Source organism: Agelaius phoeniceus, chromosome 7 (assembly GCF_051311805.1).
Source record: "Agelaius phoeniceus isolate bAgePho1 chromosome 7, bAgePho1.hap1, whole genome shotgun sequence".
Classification (NCBI taxonomy): Eukaryota; Metazoa; Chordata; class Aves; order Passeriformes; family Icteridae; genus Agelaius; species Agelaius phoeniceus.
Window position 1 is genome coordinate 49,616,882 of NC_135271.1, and position 18,568 is coordinate 49,635,449.

The 18,568-nt window shown below is 49.7% G+C and overlaps 1 protein-coding gene across 2 annotated transcripts; it reads right to left on the bottom strand.

The window, feature by feature from the left end:
• Positions 1 to 1,508: 1,508 nt before the first annotated feature.
• Positions 1,509 to 18,031, bottom strand: ARL5A (ARF like GTPase 5A). 2 transcript variants are annotated; one of them, XM_054636394.2, is made up of 6 exons: positions 17,684 to 18,031; positions 15,814 to 15,874; positions 13,514 to 13,661; positions 11,804 to 11,887; positions 9,466 to 9,617; positions 1,509 to 8,815 (listed from the first exon to the last, which is right to left on the bottom strand). In XM_054636394.2, the coding sequence occupies exons 1-6, from the start codon at positions 17,727 to 17,729 to the stop codon at positions 8,767 to 8,769; spliced, it is 540 nt and encodes a 179-aa protein (XP_054492369.1). In that variant the 5' UTR covers positions 17,730 to 18,031; the 3' UTR covers positions 1,509 to 8,766. The 2 variants fall into 2 exon arrangements, with proteins under 2 accessions (XP_054492369.1, XP_077037908.1); XM_077181793.1 differs by lacking the exon at positions 17,684 to 18,031 and adding an exon at positions 16,921 to 17,004.
• Between the last annotated feature and the right edge of the window lie 537 nt (positions 18,032 to 18,568).

Sequence of the window (18,568 nt, forward strand, 5' to 3'; positions counted from 1 at the left end):
TCAGGAACTGACAGTAACCCCAGCTTTGGGTGCAGGTGGATGGCAGGGAAGTGGAGATCATTAGAACCTTCCTGGAGCAGCTCCAGCCCTGCCATCGCTTGGTTGGGATGCAGGTGGGTCCCACTGTGCTGTGTCCTGGGAATATCCACCCTGCCAGGGCGTGCCAAGGGAGCACAGTGCCCTCAGCAAAGCTGTGCCCACACCAGGAAACACAACAAGGATGGTTGAACTCCCTTTGCCTCCCTAAACCCCTGCCACCCCACAGGTTCCCTGTCGCTGCCAGGCAGAGACACCTTCTGGCAAAAGGACCCAGCCTCAGAGCTGGGCCTCCTCCCCAGGGCTGGGAGGAGAAAAAAGGGGGGAAAACCCAATGGGCAAAATCCTGAGGGGCCTCTTGCTTACAGACAAGCACAAATAAGGTTCCATTTTAAATCTCCAAGTAGCTGAAGCCCAGATATCCCCCAAGCCCTTCCCCATCCCTGCTCCAGCCACCCTGTCATTCCTTCACTGGGCTCAGCCTGGAACAGTGCTGCTGCTGCTCCTAGCAGCAAAACCCTGCAAGAATGGGATTTTCCCTCCTTATCTCTAAAGGAGACCTCACTTACCAACATGCACAATGCATACATTACCCCAGTGCTCTCTTGGAAACACCAGGAATGAATGGTCTCAACAGACGGTGGGAAAATTGCTGTGCCTGGATTGAGGCTGGCCCTGCCCACAGGATGGCAAAGAGGGGCTGTTCTCCCTGTCCCCAGGAACAGCCCACACTGCTGAACTCTGTCAGCACTGCAGGGTTTCATCCTGGAGGAAAGGAAGCTCAGGGGGGACCTCATTTTTATCCAAACTTACCTGAAAGGAGGGGATCAGGGGTGGGGAGGTGGGGATCAGAGGTGGGGATCAGGGCCTGCTCCCAGGGAATGAGGGATGAGAGGGAACAGCTTCAGGCTGTGCCAGGGGAGGGTGAAGTTGGATATTGGGGAAAATTTCTTCCTGGAAAGGGTTGTGCAGCCCTGGCACAGGTGGGGTGCCCATCCCTGTAGGACAATCCAGACATTGGCATTTCTCAGGAAGATTTGCACATCAAGGAAAATTCAGGACTTTCCTCCATTCAGCACCTAAGCCTTTGCAGCACCTTTGGCATCCCAGGCATGGAGGATCTCCAGGAAATTCCCTGGCCAGCTCCACATAGACACTTTGGTTTATTTGTTGCTACACAGCTCTGATTTCCCCTATTAACCCAGGTTTCAAAGCCAAACACACAAAAATGACACAACATCCGTGAGGATCCCACAGCACGAGGCCCTCCCTCAGAACTCTTCAACATTTACACTAAATCTTTATTTCTGTACAAAAATTTGGACAATTTTCATTGTTCCCAAGGAAATTTGCATGACCTTTTTGCATGACCCCATGACTTGCCTACATATATATACACACATATATTTGAAACAGAAAAAAACCCTTCCAGTTCTGAAGAATGAAGGTAAAAAAACATCAGAACTGAAAAATTAATGACAAGAATTAACTGTATTTATTGTCAATATTGTTGACTATTCTGTAGATTTACATGTAGTTCATCCCCATATTATAATAGAAACATTCAGAATAACTCAATACAGACTGTGCAACAAGAGAGGAGCGACACAACCTGTAATTTAAAACGTGGTAATAGCATCAAGAAAGTATTAATTATTAAATTAATTAAAAAGTATTATTTAAAAAAAAAACAATGAAGGAGAACTCAGCAGTCTTAACTTTCATACACTGAAAAAAAGAGCCAAAAAGTAACAGTTCTGTTCAAAAGCCTATTCACAGTTCCACACACCAGGCACAAAGGCCTAAGGAATGCACAGCTGGGCTAAACCAGACAAAAATAAAGTGTGAGAATGGTGGCTTCTCTTTTAATAACCTAATATTCAACTGGATTCCAAGGAAAACTAAAAGCAGTTTTCAGGAGTTACATCAAAGTCAAGGAACGATGGAGTTAAGAGGGGCAGGCAGGAAAAGACCTGGCTTTAAGGCAGCTCAGCCTTCCTTCAGCCGCCACAAAAATGTCCCAGGAGAACCATGGAATCACAGACTGGTTTGGGTTGGAAGGGACCCTAAAGATCATTTAATTCCAGCTCCCTGCCATGGCTGGGACCCCTCCCACTGTCCCAGGCTGCTCCCAGCCCCAGTGTCCAGCCAGGGACCCAGGGCAGCCCCAGCAGCACCAGGGAGGAACTGCAGAGCCCACCCTGCTGGGAAAGGGTGTCCCAAAGGAAACAGCTCCAGCCAGCACAGCCAAAAGGGGAGGTGGGAGGGTAAGGAATGTGCAAAGGCATTTTGGCATCTCCTACACCATCCCAACAGGGGGTTTGCTGCAATCCCTTATTCCCCAGAACTCCAAGAGCTCTGTGTGTTATTTACAGAGAGGTCACCCCATGGGATCACCCCATGGATGCAGCTGGAAGGGACCCAGGGAGGCCATTCCATGGGATCACCCCATGGATGCAGTCAGGGAGGTCATTCCATGGGATCACCCCATGGATGCAGCTGGAAGGGACCCAAGGAGGCCATTCCATGGGATCACCCCATGGATGCAGCTGGAAGGGACCCAGGGAGGCCATTCCATGGGATCACCCCATGGATGCAGCTGGAAGGGACCCAAGGAGGTCACCCCATGGGATCACCCCATGGATGCGGCTGGAAGGGACCCAAGGAGGTCACCCCATGGGATCACCCCATGGATGCAGCTGGAAGGGACCCAGGGAGGTCATTCCATGGGATCACCCCATGGATGCAGCCAGGGAGGCCATTCCATGGGATCACCCCATGGATGCAGCTGGGGAGGCCATTCCATGGGATCACCCCATGGATGCAGCTGGAAGGGACCCAGGGAGCCCCAAGTGCCCACCCAGGGCTGGTGGGGCTGCAGAGCTGGGCAGGAACTCCCTTTCCAGAGCCAGGGATCTCAAGGCTGGAAAAGCCTTCCAAGGTCACCGAGTCCAAGCTGTCCCGACCCCCCTTGGCATCCAGCCCGAGCACTGAGTGCCACATCCAGCCCATGAACACCAATCTGGGAATTTGATCTCCTAACTCAGCTTTGGCCCCATCTCTTTTGCTTTTTAAGAAGTTTCCTGCAGCCCCCAGCACTCACAGGTACCTGTGTGGGATATGTGGGTATGGAAGAGGGGCACAACCCTGGGATTCAGCATTTCTGACAGGAAAACAACATTTCACACTCATTTTAATTCCCATTCTTGACACCAACCAGCACAGACTTATCACCAAACTTGCCCCAAGCAAACCCTCCCCATCACAGACTGGGCAGAACAGCACATTTCACCCCAAAAACACCTAAACAGCCCCAAAAAGCAGGTCAGCAATCACATATTTGCTTGAAAACTTTCACTGCAACTCCCACACACAAAGTTTAATGCAAACAGGCACGTTTTAACAAGTGCTTTCAACTTAAAATCATAAATACTGGTAGGTTTTAAAGAATTAGCAATCGACATTATCCAGAAATGCATAAATATGATGGTACAGAGCTCCCCAGCCCAAATCTGTATTTGCTGCACTTCAACAAGAATTAAGAAAACAGAACGAGTTCCCTTCAGCCGCATGAAAAACAGAGTCTGAAAGTGGCAAAGGGGAAACAATTCAAGGAATGCTCTGATCACATTTCAGGGGGGAAAAAAAAGTTGCTGAATAGAATCCTGGTTTTCCTTTACTATAATAAATAGCTCTATAAAATGTTTGGGCTAAATCACTTTAATACCCATGCGTGAGTGCAGCCCCAGGGCTGCTCCAGCTGGGAGCTGCCAGCCCTCCCGAGGCTTGGGATTAACGTGAAGCCATCATTTTAAACATTCGGAACTGGCATTTTCCTGCAGTCTCGGCGTTAGCCACGTCCTGGGGAAGGTGACAAAGTCTGGAGGGAGAGAAGCACAAAGTCCAGAGGAGATCCGAGGGAAGCCGAGCGCGCTGCGGGCTTTGCTGCGGGCACCCGGGGCTGCTCCTCCCCTCTGGACACAGCAGCCCCTGCCTGGAGCCGCTTCTACCCGAGCATCGTGGGGTACAAACCTGCTCCCAGCCCAGCCCTGCACCCTGAGAGAGCTCCGAGGCTGCCGGAACATGCAGGGACACCCGGCACGGGCACAGTGACACCGGGGCTGTCCCCATGCCTGGCTCACACAGCCCCATCCCACACCTACGGGCCCCCAGCCTGAGCTGGTTTTGGGTTTTAGCCTCTCCACAGAATCCAGCTTCTCTTGGCCCCCTGCTCAGCCAGACAAGGAGAGCACTGAGCTGAGGATGGCCAAGGAAGGATTCCCAGCCTCTCAGGTAAAGCAGTATTTTCTGGCTTCCTCCACTCTCAGCCGAGTTTTGTACACTTACAAACAGGAAAAGCTTAAAAACCCCGCCCAGCTCTGTCCTTACCCAAAGTCTGGCTTAAAAGGCTCGGGGTGGTAAAGTGACTCCACTGTGGATAAAGCTACAACAGAAAAATTCACTGGTAAGGCCCTCTTAAGGCAAGGAGAGAATTCCTGCTCATGATTCTCACACATGAAATAAAAAGCTGCAGAGGCAGCCCCTTACAATTCATCATTTTTGGCCATTTAATGTATTCACCACTACAATATATTCAAGTCACATCTGGATTTATACCCAGGCCACATCTGGATTATCACATGAGTGCAAAGACATTTTCCTTCCTCAGTGCCACGGGATCAGCCCTGCCCTGCCCAGGGCTGCTCAGCACATTCAGCTCAATTAGCTGAAAGTTACTTTTCATACCTAATTAATCTGACAGTGACAGCCTTCAGTGTTCCACCAGCCAGCATGGACGGAAGCACTGCCACCAGCAGCTTCCCAAGGCCAAGGATTCCTGGAATGAGTTATTTAAAGTCCCTTGACAGGAATTCCAGCCAATCAACAAGGACAAATTCAGTATTTCCTGTCCCAAACTCAGTGATGCCTGATAAATGGAAAAGTGCTTGGAATGGCAGGGATAGGAGAACTGTAACCAATTTATCATAAATCCTCTTAAAACTTGGGTGTGGGGAGGGGAAAACCCACTCACTTCCACACACTGGGAGGCTTTTATAGATACATATCTCTATTCTAAGGGAATGGGAAATAAAGCTGATTATGGAATTAGATTTAGGCACTTGAGCTGCAGAGATGTGGAAGGTGCTGGTCAGGTGCATTTACCATTCACACACCTATACAGTGCTCAGCAGAGCAGCTGCTCAGCCTCCCAAAAAGAAAAGATATTAAAAAATGAAGCTGTTCACATTCCCCAGGTTTATTTTCCACCTCTCCTCACAATTAAAGACCTGTATAATTCCCAGATGCCAGAAGCAGCATATTCCAGAGATGATTTACCAACCTGATGATCTTCTGAACCAAAAGAAACAGTTGAAATATCAGATTATTGAAATATGACCTTTTTCTTTGCTACTAAAATGTCATTTTTCAGCATTACTTCAAAAACCATTTTTAAGGCCCCTCCCTTTTGCTAAGAATGAATTTCATGGAGAACAAAGGCAAAGCTTGAGCTGCAGCTGGAAGCCAAGGCAGCAGAACCCCGAGGGTGAAACAGCAGCATCACACACCAAGGTCAGAGCCAGGGCAAGGAACCCTGCCCTGCAATCCCCAGGGGGAGCAGCACCGAGGCAAAGCTCCCTGCACTGGCTGTGGACAGAGCTGGGACAAAAATGGCAACTCCCCTACAGGGCAAAGAAAAACGCTGTCAACAAGGAGCACTCACACAGAACACAAAGGGGTTGAGAGATCAAAAGTTTGGCTGCTCCTCTCAGTGGCTAAATTTAGAACATTTCTGAGTTCACACACGTGCACTTCAAACACCATCACAGCAAATATTCCAGGTGAGAGTCTGGAAATGATCACAGAGTCTGGAACTGATCACAGCAAATATTCCAGGTGAGTCTGGAATTGATCACAGAGTCTGGAATTGATCACAGCAACCATTCCAGGTGAGTCTGGGATTGATCACAGAGTCTGGAATTGATCACAGCAACCACTCCAGGTGAGTCTGGGATTGATCACAGAGTCTGGGATTGATCACAGCAACCACTCCAGGTGAGTCTGGGATTGATCACAGAGTCTGGAATTGATCACAGAGTCTGGGATTGATCACAGCAACCACTCCAGGTGAGTCTGGGATTGATCACAGAGTCTGGGATTGATCACAGAGTCTGGAATTGATCACAGCAACCATTCCAGGTGAGTCTGGGATTGTCACCTCTGCTGACCATCTCTACAGACTGAAAATCAGCATTTAAACCCCAAAAGCCCTGGACAACACCACAATGTGTCAGGAAACATCAGCCACGGCTGAATTCTGGCTACATTTGCCCTGAAGAACACAAAATAACACAGAAAGCTCACGGTGACCCAAGAGACGTTAGCAGTCAGGTTAACACTGGGTTGTTCACTGACCAACACCCAAGAACAATTGAATGTTGGCATCCCAAAGCCCCGAGGGCACAGAGAGCCCTGTCTGACAGCCAGTCCTGGGGTGTGCAGGCACTCCCAGGTCCTGCTGTGGTCACTGGGGAAACCAAGACAAGGTGAACCTCAGAGGCCACAGCAAGGGAAGTGGCACGGGGAGGGAAGGGTAAAACCAACCTAAGCCATGTGTAAACACAGAGTATCTGCTTGGAACACAAGCCACACCTGCATCATCGGACAGAGCTCCTGCAAATGCACCAGCAAGCAGCAGAAACCCCAGCACTGCTCCAGCACCAACAGCAGCAGCTCCTTTTCTCAGCAACCAGCCCCCAGCTCACCCAGCCTGCGTGGATTCAGCCCAGGGAAGACATAAGACTCAAAAACCGAACACTTGGGTTTAGAAGCAAGTCTGCTTTTTCTTTTTTTTAGACTAGAAAATGTACAATTCCATTTCATATGCAAGTGTGCACAGAGCTCGTTGCTTGTAGATACTGTCAGAGAAACTGAGAGAGTCTTTGCATTAAATTGTTAATTCTTCAAACATTGATACATTTTGCAATATACCAGTTAAATACCAAGATCTATGTGCATGCACTAGAGATATATGCATGTACACCTTAATGTTTAACAAAGACAGCAGATCCCCCAGCCAGGGAGCGTTGGAGATACCAAAAATAGATTAAAAAGTTAAATTCTCTACCTGCCTTTGTTAAATACAGACTTAGAGATTGCCTCCCCTCCTTTCCCCAGGATTCCCATGCTCCCAGGGATGCAGGTGGGAAGGAAGGCAGGATCTGACCAGATTATCCCAGAACCAAAGAGAAGCACCTTAAAAAGTTCAAACTAAGCTTTAAAATGCCTTTTCCATCCTTACCAGGCACGGGGCTGAGAAAGGGAAGAACATTTTAAACACAGTTTTGTTTCATTTTGCTGAACTCCCAATGCATCTCCCACAGAAGAGCCTGACATTTCCAACCATGCCATTGCCTGGATCCTCTCAAGTGGGAATTCTGACCCCCCTGTGCCTGGGGCAGCCATCCCAGCAGGAGCTGCAGCAGGGAAAGGTGATCCTAATGTTCCCACACTGCCTGGGGACCATGCAAGGGGGTTCTGCTTTCAAAAGGTTCTGCCCTGGAACTCGTGTGGGTCACTTGGAGCTTTTCAAGTAGTGTCATCTGCTTTGTCCCCAGCCAGTCCCCTCCACTGCATATTGATGCATCTGCACATTTTAGTTTCTGCACATTTTATGTAGCAAAGAGAGTTTTTCCTCTGAAAAACACTTCACTAGAGTCTGACTTGTACGATTCCAGTGACCCTTTCAAACATACTTTAGTGCCTCTTCTTTGGTTAAGAAAAAGAAAAGATACTTTTCCCTTTTTGACAGCCAAAGGTATTTCTGCCAGACCTGAATCAACCAGCACAGCAGAGAAGGAAAGCAGTGGACAGGACCTGCAGCATCACCCCATCCAATGATGACCACAATAAAAGAGGAAAACCCATTTCATCTGCCTTTCTTTGGCAAATTTGTTCTGTTTGCCAACCCTGGAATTCGAAGCTCAATCCATGTGCCTCAATCGATTCCAGCCTCCTCCCTAATCCAAGAATCATGTGGGAAAACAAGCAATGGGCTGAAGAGAGAGTTTGTTGGTCAGGTTGTGCAGAGCCAAGGTGTGATTGACGTTACGGCCGTACGGACACGGAGGGACGGGTGACACGGGGACGTGGCCGTGTCACAGATTAGCACTACTGCCAACATACTGATTCAGCTTTACACTGGTCTGAGCAGATTGCAATTCACCTAGGATTGAGGTATAAATATACACAAATATGTACAGTACACATACAGGGAAAGAGTTCTGCCTTTGTAACGTGGGCCACCTCAGAAACGCTGGAGAGCCGATGCCTACGCCAGTGATTTCCTGGGATAATGAACCAACAGCTCCCACTGGAGAGGGCTGCAATGGGATCAGAAAACTCTGCATTAAAAGCTCCTTCCCCTGTCTCCATCCTCCCCAGGCCCAAGGCCAGGCTGTTCCGAGGGGCAGCTTGGAAAGGAGGTTGGTCACAGCTCTGAGCGCGTCCTCTGAGGAGCCCGACCCAACCTGGAGCCCCGAGTGCTCCTGTGCCTGCTCCCAGCTCCTGTCCGTGTGTCTGTCTGTCTGTGTCTCTGTGTGTGTGTGTGTGTGTGTGCAGCTATGTAGAAAATACAGTTGCCATCAGTTCAGTATAAATACATCCACCCCACCAATCTGCCACTGGAACAGCTCTGCTGCAGCAATGTCTGTGCAAAGAGGTCATTAAAAATCATCTGATCTTCAGCCGGGACATCATCCACTCCAGTCCTTGGCACAGCCTGGGGACACAAGACACAACATTTAGGGAATGCTGGCACTCCTCAGGGTAACTCCAAAGGTAACTCCATGCACCAGTTTAAACTCATCCCAAGAATTCCCAATCATTTCTGGAAACTCCTCACTCCCTGCATGGCACTTCCTAGATCTTATTATATCATCTATGGCCAGAGAATTCAGATCCCAGATCTTCAAGACATGAAGTTCTCTCTAATTAGGATCATTCTTAACAAACCACATTTCAGTTTGCCCCACTTCATCCCACCCTCATTAAGCCCAAATCATATCAAGTCTTATCTCTGTGAGGTGACATAACGGATTTTATGTAGATTTGGTGTTCTGAGCCCAAAAATCTTGTAAGTATCAAGATTATGAAGCTGTGATGCCCTGGCACAGGTGCCCAGAGAAGCTGTGGCTGCCCCTGGATCCCTGGAATTGTCCTAGGCCAGGCTGGACAGGGCTGGGAGCAACCTGGGACAGTGGAAGGTGTCCCTGCCAAGGCAGGGCTGGGATGGGATGATTTTAAGGTCCTTTCCAACCCAAACCATTCTGAGATTCTGGACAGGGCAGGAATGTGTGTTAAAGCCAAACACCACTATACAACCCCAGAATAATTCCAGCTTCCTCTCCTGTGGACACAAATCCCTCTTACCCCTCTCCAGTGAGAGCACAGCAGGCCTGAATGTGCCACTGGTGATCCTTAATTGAAGTCAGCTTCAGGAACTGGGAGATCTCAGCTACTGTCATGCACTCCTTCACATCCTGCTTGTTAGCAAAGATCAGCAGCCCTGCTTTCTTCAAGTCCTGGGGAGAAAGGACAGGAGGTCATGACAGAGCAGAGCAGAGCAGCCCTTGGAGGCAGAGGAGGGGACACCAGAGCCCCAGCCAACAACGCTCCAGAGCAAAGTGCTGCAGGAGCTGCAGGAAATCCCCTGATCCAGCTCAGCAAACAGCCAATGCCTGCCATGGATGAGGAGTAAAAATCTCAGCACAACGTTTTGCTGTGCTCCATGAGGATCAGAGCCCTGTGCACCCCTGTACCTGAGTGTCACAGGCATCTTTTATGGAAAATCCTTTCCTTAGGGCTTTTCCTCCTGAGAAGCTGAGAGGCCTCAGGAACAAAATGTACCCAATGGTTATCTGCAGCTGTGGGATGCAACAGGTGCAGCTGGGATTGGGCTCATGGGGTTGTTTCTAATTAATGGCCAATCACAGCCCAGCTGCCCAGACTGTCTCAGTCAGTCACAAGCCTTTGTTATTCATTCTTTCCTTTTCTATTCTATTCTTAGCCAGCCTTCTGATGGAATCCTTTCTTCTATTCTTTTAGTATAGTTTTAATGTAATATATATCATAAAATAACCAATCAGCCTTGTGAAACATGGAGTCAGATCCTCATCCCTCCCCTCATCCTGGGACCCCTGCAAACACCATCACACCTGAGCAGCACTGACAATCTGAACAGTGACTCCAGGGATAAGCTTATTTTACCTCAAATTGCCTGGGATTACATGAAGGCACAGGTATATTATTGCAAATCTTTCCCTTGGAAAGCAAAAAGGTGTTCCCAGGAAGCCAGGCCAGCTCAAGCACTGAGCTGCCAATCAGGCACACTCCTGTTTGCAAGCAGCCAAATTAATTCCCAAATAATCAACTGCTCCAGAAAATAGCTGGAACTGAGCTGGACAACTCAATTTTGCCTTAACAGCAACTCCATGGAGCCGGCTAGGAGAAAGAAAAGGTTTTCAAGGAGCAAAGAAAAGCGATTTAAAATCAATATTTGACTTTCATTGCTGCTCTCTCCCAACGTCACAGCCACGTCTGGAGAGGGAGCCTGGGAACATCCTGCAGGGACACAAAGGGCACATTCACTGCTCCCAAATCGGCTCCACTCTGCCTGGAATTCCAGACCTTCCCTGCGGCAAAATCAGCTCGTTAACAACTTCATCCTCCTTGAGAGAGCAGGAAACAGAAGATGCAGGTTTTTGCAACAGCCTGAGGAGTCCAGCTCTGAAATCCCAACCCTGAACAGCACCACCAAACCACCCCCCCCCGTGCCACATTTAACATCCCACAGCCTCACCTGCTCTTTTAGAATTTATTTTATTAAAAAAAACTTAAATTAAACATCAAACATTTAAAAAACAAAACCAAGAAAATAAAACAAAACAAATAAAACCCACAAAAATATTAAAACTTGAAAGATCCTCTGCAAAGCCCTTGTTTTTCCTCAAAGGAAATCCATGGGAGGCTGTGCCCTTCCTGCAGGCTCCCAAACCGTGGCTATAGGTTAAATATAGATGGAATATTTTAGGCTATAATTCCATCATTTTTATGCATATTTTTTTTATTCTGACACTTAAATGTGGAAGCTCGGTGTCAGCTCACACACCCTGATCCAGTTTGCATTCAGGTCATGCCACAGATGCTGCCTGGCTTTTCCATCAGCCCAGCTCAGGTTTAGACCTGACCCAGGGCTCAAGTTTAAGGAGGCAATTAGCCCAATTAGTACAATTCAGCAATTCCCACTCTGGAATTCCAAACACCCCCAGAGCAGTGGCTGCTGCAGCCACGGGCTGCAATTCCTTCAGTTCCAGAGCTGGGTGCTCTAGCACACATTGTAAAGGGTTCTAAAACCTCAGGCAACCATGAAGATATAAGAAATAAGTATTAAATTATTGCGGGATAATTTTTTATTATTTAAAGGCTCTAATTCAGATATTAACATGGACTGAAGTCCAAAACCCACAGATGTCCCTGACAGGTCCCAGCTGCTGTTTCCCTGGAGCACCCTGACAGGCTACTTCTGTAATTCAGTATTCATGAACAGCTTTGCTGGGAGTTTCACAGAACACAGTGCAGCAGGGACAAGCCAGTTCAGGGTGTAGATCTGCTGCCCTTGGCGTGGATCAGCCAGATCATGAAAATAAATATTAAAATAAGTACTAAAACAAATGTTAAAATAAATATTAAAGACACAGCGTGCACTCACCTCGTGGGCTAACATTTTATACAGCTCTTCTTTAGTCACAGAAATTCTCTCTCTGTCTGTGCTGTCCACCACAACTATCACAAACTGCAAAAAGGGAGAGTCATTAGGCAGAGAAACTCCTGCTGTTCCCACTCCCAGCCCATTATCCAGCTGGATTATCAGACCCCATCTCTGCTCCCAAACCCCCCTCCAGCACCAGTAATCCCAGTTATTCACTCTTGTGCTGTGCGCTGGGGACAAGGCAGCTCTGACACAACTTTTTACTTTCTGTTCTCCATTTTTCAGTGAAAAATTCATATTGAAAGCAAGAAAATTCTCTGTAATCCCAGATCTGGTTTTGTTCTTTTCTTGGTGTAGCTGAGGCACCACACAAAAATCCCTCAAATCATTTGTTGCAGTCTATTAAAACCAAGTGAATAATTTGTCTAGGTCAAGAACTAACATGCAAGTAGGTATTTGCATGGGATTTAAAAAGTCCTGAAGCTCCAAACTCCAAGAACACCCTCCCAGCTTCATTTAGGCTGGAAAGGAACTTTAAGGAATCACAGCACCTCATAAGGATGAACTGGAGAACAACGGTAATTATTGTGATAATTGCATTTACCCATACAAAATGTAATTAGTATAACATAAATATTTAAATATAAATTAAATATTGAAACATTTATACTATTGATATTCATATTATTTATAAATATAATATAGATATTTAAATTTTATTTGGTAACATATAGGAAACCTTGATTTAAAGCATTATTTTTATGAAGTTGTGTGCTTGATAATATTTATATATATATATGTGTATGTATATATATGTATGTATATATATGTATATATACACGTGTGTGTGTGTATGTATATGTATGTATGTATATATATGTATATATATACATGTGTGTATGTATATATATGTATGTATGTATATGTATGTATGTATGTATATGTATATATATACACACGTGTGTGTGTATGTATATGTATGTATGTATATATATGTATATGTATGTATGTATGTATATGTATGTGTATACACGTGTGTGTGTACTGCAACTGCACCTCTGACAACTCCTGGGGGTGTTTAGGCTGGTGATGACAGGAGCTTGTGAGGCAGAGCTGCCAAGGTTTTGGAGGGAACTTTGGGGCTGCCAGGCAGGTTTTGGAGCACCCACTGCAGGGAGAGTGAGCGTGCACACAGCAAGGTGGGATGAGCCATTATTCCCAGACACAGCAGGGTGGGATGAGCATTCCCAGCCACAGCAAGGTGGGATGAGCCATTATTCCCAGACACAGCAGGGTGGGATGAGCATCCCCAGCCACAGCAAGGTGGGATGAGCATTCCCAGACACAGCAAGGTGGGATGAGCATTCCCAGACACAGCAAGGTGGGATGAGCATTCCCAGCCACAGCAGGGTGGGATGAGCATTCCCAGACACAGCAAGGTGGGATGAGCCATTATTCCCAGCCACAGCAAGGTGGGATGAGCCATTATTCCCAGCCACAGCAGGGTGGGATGAGCATCCCCAGCCACAGCAAGGTGGGATGAGCCATCATTCCCAGCCACAGCAGGGTGGGATGAGCATTCCCAGCCACAGCAGGGTGGGATGAGCATCCCCAGCCACAGCAGGGTGGGATGAGCATCCCCAGAGAAGCACGGAGGCAGCCCCAGAGGCAGAGAGCAGAGTGGCAGGGGCAGGCAGGCAGGGCTGTCACCTCGGTGTTGGTGTAGTAGGTGTTCCAGGAGGAGCGCAGGGACTCCTGCCCCCCGATGTCCCACATCAGGAAGCGCGTGTTGTTCACCACGATCTCCTCCACGTTGCTGCCGATGGTGGGAGAGGTGTGAACCACCTCGTTCATGGAGCTGCACGGGGAACAGGGAAAGGGACAGGACAGTCACCCAGAGGCACCCCTGGAACTGCACCCCACGGAGGGAACCTCAGCAAACACTCCCTGGGCAGCCAAGGCAAGGGGTGGTGGTGGAAGGTGCAGAAACGTAAATGAAAACAGCAATAAAAAGGACTCACTGAACTATGTAATAATCAAATTATGGAGCTGAGAGAGCACTTGTGAGCAAAATGTGTTATAATTAATTAAACCATGGAGCTGAGAGCATTTTTGCTTCAGAAGCTTTTGGGAGCGCTCAGCTTTTCTTCCTCCAGGCCCATTTTGGCTGACATGGGACAGAGCAGTTGTTTTGCTTCAAGAATGTGGTGAAGCCACAAGATTTCCAAGGTTTCAGAAAAACAACAACTCATCCTCCAGCTCCACCAGAAACGCTTCACCCACTCCATCCCGCTCTCCTGCCAGGGCAGGCCACTAAAACCAGACTTTCTTCACAATGCTTCTGTCCTAACTTCCTCCTCTTCTCCCCTCAGCACAGTCCATACACAACTTTTTGGAGACAAATGCAGCCATTAAATATTTCAAATGTACTGTTTAGAGATACTGAGTGTGACTTTGTCACTAAGAACATCAGTTTCACATCAAACAACCAAATGTGTGCTCTGGATGCTCTGAAAGTTCAGACTATTTAAACTCTACTGTAACAGGCAAAAAAATTAACAGTAGCTCCAAGGCAAACCATCTGTGTTCAAAAGAACTTAATTATTTTTTCTTCTGATCATCTTGATATGGCTTTTCATTTTGTATGAACCTTTTTGAAGTTGCAGCAGGGCTTTTAGTTACAGTGACAGCAATTTGAGACTTGTAATGCTGCTGGGATATTTCCTGAAGAGGATACAGAGAGCCAAGGAGATAAAGGGATGGTGCAGTGCTCTGAAAAACAATCCCAGTTACTCTGGGCCAGTGCAAGGAGAGCTGAGTATGAGAATGGGAGACAAGGAAGTGTCTGCAAGAGGAAAAATGGGATCTGCAAAGATGGGCTAGGGTCAAGGAGGAGTAAGGCAGGAGAATAGGGGAGCTGGGAAAGTCCTGTGGAGTCAAAGTGGGTACAAAGAAAAAGGAGACAGCCAGAGATCTGTATGATAGGGAAAAGAAAGCACTGAAACTGCAGAAATAAGGGGAAGAACTGCGAGACATTTGTGGAGGAAGTGGATTAAAAACCACCAAGGACGGCCCTCAGCTGCAGTTTCCAGTCTTAAGAAATACCCTTCACTCTCTTTGTGCTTTTTAACATCTCTCACTCCCTCTATAAATCACCATCACCTTCACCTTTCACTGTCCCTGCAGCATGGCAGGGCACCAGCAGCCAGAAATGTTTGGGGAAAGGCAAAGCAGGTCAGGATGTGACAAACCCCAACCACTTCCAGAAAGCCAATTTGAAATGTGGGCTTGGAGCAGCATGGCCACATCATTGAACAGGAATTATTTCTGACTCAGGAACACTCCTCAGTGGCACACGCTGCACGTGGGAAAGGGCCAATCTGTCCCCACACAAACAGACCTTGAGCTGCCTGTGCCACCCAGCAGCTTCTGAGCCTGTGGACAGATTGGTGTCCTCTATCAAACTGCAGCTGGGGAACTGAGATATGAAACTCATTTGAGCTCCATGTAAACCAGGAGCAAGGTTAATGCCAGGCAAACACAAATCAATGCTGCTGTGGAAAGCAAAGGTGCAGGACAGCAGGGAGGTGTTTGTGCTGGTCCAGCCTTCCTCCTTCATGGCATCCCACAAACAGCACCAAACTGATCTCAGCGCTGGGGACACAAGTCAGGGCAGGCAGAGGTGCTGTGCCACTCACAGAATGATCTGTCTGCTGTTCAAATCTCTGGCGTGGATCAGTTTTGCAATAGTGTCCCGTGGCCAGCACTCACTCCAATCATATTTTATGGGGCTGGCAGAGAGCCAAGGCTGTGACACCAAGGGTGGCTGGGAGTGCAGTGGTAACAGCAGGTGATGTGATCCAAACCCCCCAAACAAAACCTCCTTCATCCAGCAGAGCCCTTCCCAAACTGCAGGCACCCTCTGGCACCTGGAAAGCTCCGAGTGAAAGCACCCAGGGCCACGGAGCACACCTGGAAATGCCCCAAGTGTCCCCACAGGTGCTACTTACAATTGGTACAGAATGGTCGTTTTCCCTGCATTGTCCAGGCCCACAATGATCACCTTGTGCTCTGCAATGAAAACAGCACTGGTAAGTCACAGCTGCTGGGGCTGGATCAAAGTCAGTGCCACGTTTGCCTCTGGTTTCCTGAGCCAGCAGAGCCCAGCTCCAGGTGCCGTGGCCAGGTGTGTTTGTGGGCCAGCCCAGGAAGTTTCTGCGGGCAGGGAAGGGACTGGCACCTTCTCCCCCTCCACAGAACCATTCCTGAGAGATCTCAGAAGGATGTTTTCCATCCCTGACTGCCAGGGTCACGCTGGGATCCTCTCCCAAGCTCCTGCAGGCTTTTGCAGCCTGTATCACACTGCATCCCCCCAGCCACAACAGCTCTCAACTCCACTTTCCACTTTGCAGCTCTCAACTCCACTTTCTCTTCACCCAGGCAATCTCTTGATGTCTCTGCAAAGAGCAGGTAAAACCCAGCCAGGCTGGTGTGATTCCTGTGCCCCCCTTTCCTCCTGGGCAACAGATGTGCCCTCCAACATTTCACTGGACACATTCACCCAGTCTGGCCTTGGACAAGTCACCAGGTGCTCCACAACCCACCTCTGACATTTTGGAGCTCAGTGCCCTGATCAATTCTTGCCTCCCTTCAGCAGCTCCTCTCCTGTGCATCACAGAAGTGGCTGGGAACTCTACAGCTGGTGGTGTCAAGCACATCCAAACTGATGATTTCCAGTTTGGGAGAGAACAGCCAGCTCTCAGCTCTGTTACACAACTTTCACTTGCACAACCAAGCAAGTCAAGCTTTTACAGTCAAGTAAAAGCTTGGTGAGAAGGGGGTTTCTCCCCTCCTCCCCTCCTTCCCTGTGTTCCTCAAGGGCAACAAAAAGCATTAAAACCAGACCCAAGGCTCAGACACTGAGATCAATCCCTGCCAGCAAACTGATTTATCCCACAGGAGAGGGAGGGGACAGGGGTCAGGTAAGTGGGGCTTTCTGGGGTTTGATTTTACCAATATTGTGTGGTTTTGCAGAGTTGTCTTTCATGCCCTCCAATACAAATTCCAGCTTTAGTAACTTTGCACAACTGCACAATATTGTAAAAGTGTCTGCTTACCTGACCCCACATAACTAGGAACTTTTGTTTCAGGTGGGATGCTGCCAGCATAGTGGATGTTAGGAAATCGGTTGGAACAGAAGGTCTGAGGTGGGGCTGGACGCTACAAGACAAAAATATTTTGCTGTATTTGCACTACACTTTAACGGGGACATAACTGGGACATTCAACCAGCAGGTGTGAGAGTATGAGCTTCACTCTAAATCAAATTCCAAGGACTTCAGAAACATGGAAAGAGCATCGGGAGGTGTTTTGTAGTTAAAGTTACAACTCTTATGAACACCTTGCTGGAAGGAGACAGGTGTTAAAAACCCCAGAATCCCGGAATGGTTTGGGTCGGAAGAAAAATCAAAGATTATCCAGTGCAACCCCCCTGCCATGGGCACGGACACCTTCCACCGTCCCAGGCTGCTCCAAGCCCTGTCCAACCTGGCCTGGGACACTTCCAGGCATCCAGGGGCAGCCACAACTGAAGCTATAAATAACATTTACTTCGTGAACGAGCCACTTATCGAGCACTGCCACTTAAACCCACACTATGCCGACAGCAGGACGAACCCACCCGCCACGCCGCGCCACGGCCGTGCTCCTCTGAGGAGCACACGTTAATAATTTAACAGGCGGCTGTCAGGAAATGAGCACTCCAGTAATTGAAAGAAGGTGGAAAAAAAAAAAAAAAAAGGTTAAAGCCCCCGACTTCCAGGAGCCCGTGCGGCCGCCCCGGAGCGGCTGTGGGTCCCTCCCGGATCCCCCCGGGCCTCACCCTGGTGGTTGAAGAGCCTCCATATCCTGGTGAAGAGGATCCCCATCCTCGGCCGGGCGCTCCGGGCCTCGCCGGCCGCGGCTCTGCGGGGCCGCGGGCGCTCAGGGCCCGGCGCAGCGCCCCGAGTGCCGGCTGGGGCCGCGCCGGGGCCGCTGCCGCTCGGACATCGCCGCGGGGTCGGGACGGGGCTCGGGACGGGGCTGGGGAGCGGCAGCGGCGGCAGAGGCGGCACCGGGAGCGGAGCAGCGCCCGCGGCCGCCTCACGGACGGGCCGGGCCGGGCCGGGCCGGGCGCGCTGCGCTGACGCGCGGGGGCGGCACCGTGGCCGCCATTACACGGCACCGCCTCAGCGCGCCCGGCTGAGCGGGGCGGCCGCGCCGGGCTCCGTCAGACCCGCTGCCCTCCGCGCCAGAGCGCCGGGCTCCGCACACCCGCTGCCCTCAGTGCCTGAGCGCCGGGCTCCGTCAGACCCGCTGCCCTCCGCGCCAGAGCGCCGGGCTCCGTCAGACCCGCTGCCCTCCGCGCCAGAGCGCCGGGCTCCGTCAGACCCGCTGCCCTCCGCGCCAGAGCGCCGGGCTCCGTCAGACCCGCTGCCCTCCGTGCCAGAGCGCCGGGCTCCGTCAGACCCGCTGCCCTCCGTGCCAGAGCGCCGGGCTCCGTACACCCACTGCCCTCAGTGCCAGAGCGCCGGGCTCCGCACACCCACTGCCCTCGGAGCCTCTGCGGGCGACAGCGCCGGGCTCCCGCACACCCACTGCCCGCGGGGGCCGAGAGCGCCGGGCTCCGCACACCCACTGCCCGCGGAGCCTCTGCGGGGCGACAGCGCCGGGCTACCGTACACCCAGTGCCCGCCGTGCCAGAGGCCGGGCTCCCGCATACCCAGTG